The sequence below is a fragment of the Arachis ipaensis genome, chromosome B7 (genome assembly GCF_059453495.1).
Source record: "Arachis ipaensis isolate K30076 ecotype BB chromosome B7, ASM5945349v1, whole genome shotgun sequence".
Taxonomy (NCBI): Eukaryota; Viridiplantae; Streptophyta; class Magnoliopsida; order Fabales; family Fabaceae; genus Arachis; species Arachis ipaensis.
In genome coordinates, this window is record NC_142442.1 from 136,209,979 (window position 1) to 136,215,978 (window position 6,000).

General features: G+C 36.4%; 1 protein-coding gene across 1 annotated transcript; it reads left to right on the forward strand.

The window, feature by feature from the left end:
* The first annotated feature begins 2,156 nt into the window (after positions 1–2,156).
* Positions 2,157–3,938, forward strand: LOC148554286 (uncharacterized). The gene is made up of 3 exons (XM_088495075.1): positions 2,157–2,234; positions 3,264–3,582; positions 3,670–3,938. The coding sequence occupies exons 1-3, from the start codon at positions 2,157–2,159 to the stop codon at positions 3,936–3,938; spliced, it is 666 nt and encodes a 221-aa protein (XP_088351201.1).
* The last annotated feature ends 2,062 nt before the right edge of the window (positions 3,939–6,000 follow it).

A 6,000-nucleotide genomic window follows, 5' to 3' on the forward strand; every position in this document is an offset into this window, starting at 1 on the left:
GTTCTTCCTTAGATCGCTTGCTTAGCTTGACTTGTGGGCCAAAGATCCTTGATTTCCTGCATGTTTAAGGTAAGGATAACCTTCCTAAGATGCTGCTGAAGTTCGTTTAGTTGATGGTTTAGAGTTTTAAAGTTGTTCTTGATGTGTTTTAAGAGGAAAAAGTGCTTTAAGAACACTTCAAAGAGTAACCAGATTTGGAGCAGCAAATCAAGGTAGGGTGTCACGAAATTAATCTTGAATATTTGTGTTTGATTTGTGTGAATGTTGTATCATTTGGCTGTGCTAAAAATTGGTTGCATACATGATTGATTCTTGGTGAAAATTTGGTGAAATTTTGATGAAATTTGATGAAATTCAAGCTTTGAGTTCATGTTCTTAGAGCTGCTAGAAAAACGAAACCCTAGGCTTAAATTGAGGTTCAATTTGTGTTGAAATCATGTGGAAAAGATGGGGTTTTAGTGGCTGGTAATTTATTATGAATTATAGTAAAAATCGGTTGCTGAAAAGACTGAAAAACGGGTAAAAACGGAGAAAGAATCTGAAGAATTTATGAAGAATATGAAGAACAGTGAGTGTGATGAAGAACAATGAAGAACAGGCTTTAGATCCTTAAAAGGGCAAGGAAGTAAAAGTTTTGGTGTTTAAGGGGTTATTTGGTAATTTCTGAAAGTTAGGGTGGTTAAAGTAGAAATATTAAAAGTTACCGGGGTAAAAAGTTAATTTTAAAGGTTAAAAGGTAAAGGCAAGGTAATTTTCAAAACTTTAATGTTAAAATAAAAAATAATAATAAAATATTAAATAATAATATTTAATTAAAAATAATATTTTAATAAAAATAATAAAATAATACGAAAGAGACAGTTTTTTGTAAAAGCTTTAGAAAGACAACTTTAAGCGCAGAATCTCATAATTACCTTCATAAAACACTTAGGGAGTGGTAAGAACATATTAGTGAGGCAAAGATAAAAGAAAGATAAAAAGTTGAAGAAAAGATAAAAAAAAAAAAAAGAAAAGTCTGTAAAGTTTTAACGACAGAAAAATAGACAGAGACTAGTGAACGAACTAAGGCAACATAGTTAGTCCTTGAGTTGCGACTAGGGTTAGGTAATATATGGAAAGTTAAACTGTTTCAGTATAGACTTAATGAACCTATACATGGGACAAGCTAACTATTCATACCGAAATTTACATAAGCTTTAAATACATACGTTAAGCGGAGAAATCAGAGCAGAGTAAAGAAAATACAGAGAACAGAGTAACCAGAGAAAAGTAAAGAGATACAGAAAAAAGAGTAATCAAAACAGAGTAAAAAGACAAAGTGAAAAGAGGCACTGCATAAGAATGTGAAAGTGATGATGAATAATGAGAATGATAATGAATGATGGTAATGAGAATGATTATGTGATGATCTGCTGCGTGAAGGCAGCCAGATAGATAGTGGTACGACCACAGAACGTTTTCCAGTGCTACACAACTATTGAGAGCTATACCTGCAACTGATAACCTGGGATCACTTGCAGGGGATATTAATTCATACACGGCTAGAATGCCGCACCTGTAACGCAAGTATTGCTTACAGAGGACATGATTTTATACACCGCTAGAATGCCGCCACCTGTAAGGCAGAGTTTGCTTACAGAGAATATGATGCATACGTCAGTTAGTGAGAACTGTACCTATGCTGACTGGAAAACCATACCCGTTTCAGCTCCTTCGGGTTACGTCGGGAGCGGGTAGAAACCGACAGATGAGCTCATTACCTGCATTAAGGCTAGACATGCATCATACTTGGTTGTGCATTTCCTCCATTATGTTTGTTGTATGAATGTATGTTTTCTTTGTGTGTATTATATTCTTTGTGTTTGTGTTATTTTCTTGTATTCTTCTATTTGTGTTCTGCTATATGTTTTCTCTATCTTCTCTACTTATCTGTCTTTTCTATTTACTGCTTTTTTATATTCTGCTAATAGTCTGCTAAACAATATAGAATTAATGAACGTAACTAATAACCCCGACCCTACTAAGAACTCCCCAGTTCTTACCCCTTCTCTCTCCTTTCCCCCTTCAGATGGAAGTGAGAGTACCTTACCGTAGTTCGTTGATGATGGTTCTGCAAAGAGGATTCTACTCTAGATAGTCTTCTGTGAGACCAGCCAATGTCTGCATCCCGCTTGTACATGAACTTTAACCTAAACCTTGTGTACGAGACTTATATTGTGTGGTTACTTGATGAGGTACCAGAGAGACGTCCTATGGCAATGTTTGATCCTGCAGAGGAGTAGCAGATGAAGTTCTACCTTTTGATGACATTCTACCTGACTTGAGTTTTAAAGACCTAGAACGTACTTTCCCTCGCTTTAGTAGTTTAGAGGGACTAGGTGAGTATAGAATCTAGGCTAGTCTAGGTGCCAGCTTGGGGACCTCTTGAACAGGTCAGGACCTGGGATGTTGTATGTATGTATATGTATATAGTTATTATCTAGCTATATCTAGGGGTGTTCTAACTAAAGGTCTATACTCTAATAAAGACTGGATCACTGAATGTTGCTAGCTACTTGTGATGTATTTATGTGTGGTTGCTTATAACTATTTTATCTGTTATCAGTTGTGAGTTGATTATGAATGATTCCGTCTATTAATCCAAACGTTTAAAAAAAATTTACCTCGCAAATTAACTACGCTTTTAACAACGAATCAGGCTCATATGATAAATAATAGATAGTAATTAGGAAGACAAATTGGTAGCGCTCAGTTTCCAGTATGATCTAGACATATTGAAAATTGGGTCGTTACAATTTGGTATCAGAGCAGTTCGTTCCCAGTAGAGCCTGAGGAGTGGACTGATTATGCTTCATTGCATACTCTGTTGTGTGTCTCATGCGTATAGGATATCCCAGTGATATATGTTGCATGATTGTTTCTGTGTTTTCATTTTGGAAATGTTCACACTTGACTTGAAGTGTTAAGACTGATCACCTTAACAATGATTGTTTGGTGTGAACAGGAATACAATGGGTTCACGGAGATGAGGCGTACGAGAAGGAATTCCTAATGTTAACTATGAGAGGGAACAGAAAATGTTTATGGCTACCATGAACAACATGGCTGAAGTAGTGCGTGAAGCTGCGGCAGCAGCGGCTAGGGCTGTTGAATGTCTTGGAGTGAGAAATGGGAATGAGAATGAATACGGAGAAGATAATGGGAATGATGAGAATAACTTAGGGCATCTTAAAAGACCTATGACCCTTGCGACCTTTCTGAAGGTTAATCCGCCTAAGTTCAAAGGTACATTCGTTGCGACTGACGCTGATAACTGGTTTCGAGGTATTGAACGATCACTGAGAGCGCAACATGTTCCGGAAGGACAACACGTGGAGTTTGCTACACATATGCTTGAGGGAGAAGTTGAGTACTGGTGGCAGGGGATACAGGGACTACTACAACGTAATGAAGGTGACATTCCTTGGGATATTTTTAAAGATGAATTCTACAAGAAATATTTCCCAAGAGCAGTGCGTGATGCTAAGGAAATAGAGCTTATGCAGCTGAGGCAAGGGGATATGACTGTTGCTGAGTATGCTCGTAATTTCGATGACTTGTGTCGTTTCTATAAGATCTGTCAAGGGAATCCTGCTGACTTTGAAGAATGGAAGTGCTTGAACTTTGAAGGAGGCCTTCGTGATGATCTGATGAGTTCAATAGTTCCACTGGAGATACGTAATTTTGCCGAATTAGTTAACAAGAGCAAGTTAGTGGAAGAATGTATTAAGAAAGTGATTGTGGCCAAGGTGAGTCACCAAGGATTTCCACCAAGGCGTCTTAGCAATCATCAGGCAGCTGGAAGAAGGGTGCATTTTAAAGCACGTGGCATACGACAACATAAGAAATATGTTCCCGATGAGAGTCACGTTTTACAACCAGAAATAGCACAGTTATGAAATGATTTGACATATCAAGCATCACCAGTTCAGATCGTAGGAAGAAGTGATAAGCAGCAAAGAGGCAAGACTGTTCGCTTAGTCAAAGTAGCATGGGAACCAAGAGGAGAAGAAGAGCACACTTGGGAATTGGAAGATAAGATGAAATCTAATTACCCGCATTTATTCTCAGGTAACTCAAATTTTGAGGACAATTTTCTTTTAGGAGGGTAGAATGTAACAACCCAGTTTTCGAGTACGCGAGATCTTTTCTGAAGGCACGGAATCCTCCGGAAGATCAGTAAAGGGAACATCTCTGTTATATCATCAAGCATCTCAACCCTCATTATCATTATGTCATCCTTAAGCTAGAACCTTTTCTGAGGCAAGCTCGATAATGCAGTCACGAAGAACCTAGTTTTTGAACCGTATCAGTTAGCAGTTTTGATTCTGATTTTCGTAAATAGTCTCTGTTTAACGAACCGGACTCGATTCATGAGAGGAGAGAGATAATAGTATAATATCATAATTATATTAGTATTATAAAATTCTTGAATGATATTATAAGGTTACCTGGTCTGTTTTTGTTAAAAACAGAAAATCGGTTTAACCGGGTTTACGGTTTACTGGTGCAGCTTAGCACCAGCACTCTCTGATGAATTTAGCAATGCTAAGGCCTCATCATACATGTTCTATTCTCATAATAAATATGTTACTAGTGTCATTTATGCCAGTAGCTCAGAAAATAATTTTTAGAGATGTTTTTACGAGTGTTCCGATACATCTAGTTTTAGTAGTTATACACCTGAGATATTTTAATATTATTTTAACCCACCTCCAAGCCAACCAATCACAACTCACCTTACACCCCCAAGACCTCCAAGGCTGTCTCATTTCATCATTTTGGCCGAAAATAACAAGAGAGAAAAGAGAGAAACTTTCATGAACACTTAATCTTCAGAGCTTGATTTCTTCTGAACTAAAACTCAAATCAAAACTCCGATTTCACCAAAATGATCCTCTCTTCTTCCTCTACATAACCATGTGACTTATCAAGGCTGGAAATAAGGTGAGATGGCTGTCTCCCTCCCTCTTCAATTCGGTTTTCAAGGAAACATGCTTAAACAATTATTTTCTTGATGTTCTTCCTTATATCTCTTGCTTAGCTTGACTTGTGGGCCAAAGATCCTTGATTTCCTGCACGTTTAAGGTAAGGATAACCTTCCTAAGATGCTGCTGAAGTTCGTTTAGTTGATGGTTTAGAGTTTTAAAGTTGTTCTTGATGTGTTTTAGGAGGAAAAAGTGCTTTAAGAACACTTCAAAGAGTAACCGGATTTGGAGCAGCAAATCAAGGTAGGGTGTCACGAAATTAATCTTGAATATTTGTTTTTGAGTTGTGTGAATGTTGTATGATTTGGCTGTGCTAAAAATTGGTTGCATATATGATTGATTCTTGGTGAAAATTTGGTGAAATTTTGATGAAATTTGATGAAATTCAAGCTTTGAGTTCATGTTCTTGGAGCTACTAGAAAAACAAAACTCTAGGCTTAAATTGAGGTTCAATTTGTGTTGAAATTATGTGGAAAAGATGGGATTTTAGTGGCTGGTAATTTATTATGAATTATAGTAAAAATCGATTGCTGAAAAGACTGAAAAACGGGTAAAAATGGAGAAAGAATCTGAAGAATTTATGAAGAATATGAAGAACACTGAGTGTGATGAAGAACAATGAAGAACAGGCTTTAGATCCTTAAAAGGGCAAGGAAGTAAAAATTTTGGTGTTTAAGGGGTTATTTGGTAATTTCTGAAAGTTAGGGTGGTTAAAGTAGAAATATTAAAAGTTACCAGAGTAAAAAAGTTAATTTTAAAGGTTAAAAGGTAAAGGCAAGGTAATTTTCGAAAATTTAATGTTAAAATAATAAAATAATGCGAAAAGGCAGTTTTCTGTAAAAGCTTTAGAAAGACAACTTTAAGCGCAGAATCTCATAATTACCTTCATAAAACACTTAGGGAGTGGTAAGAACATATTAGTGAGACAAAGATAAAAGAAAGATAAAAAGTTGAAGAAAAGATAAAAAAAAAA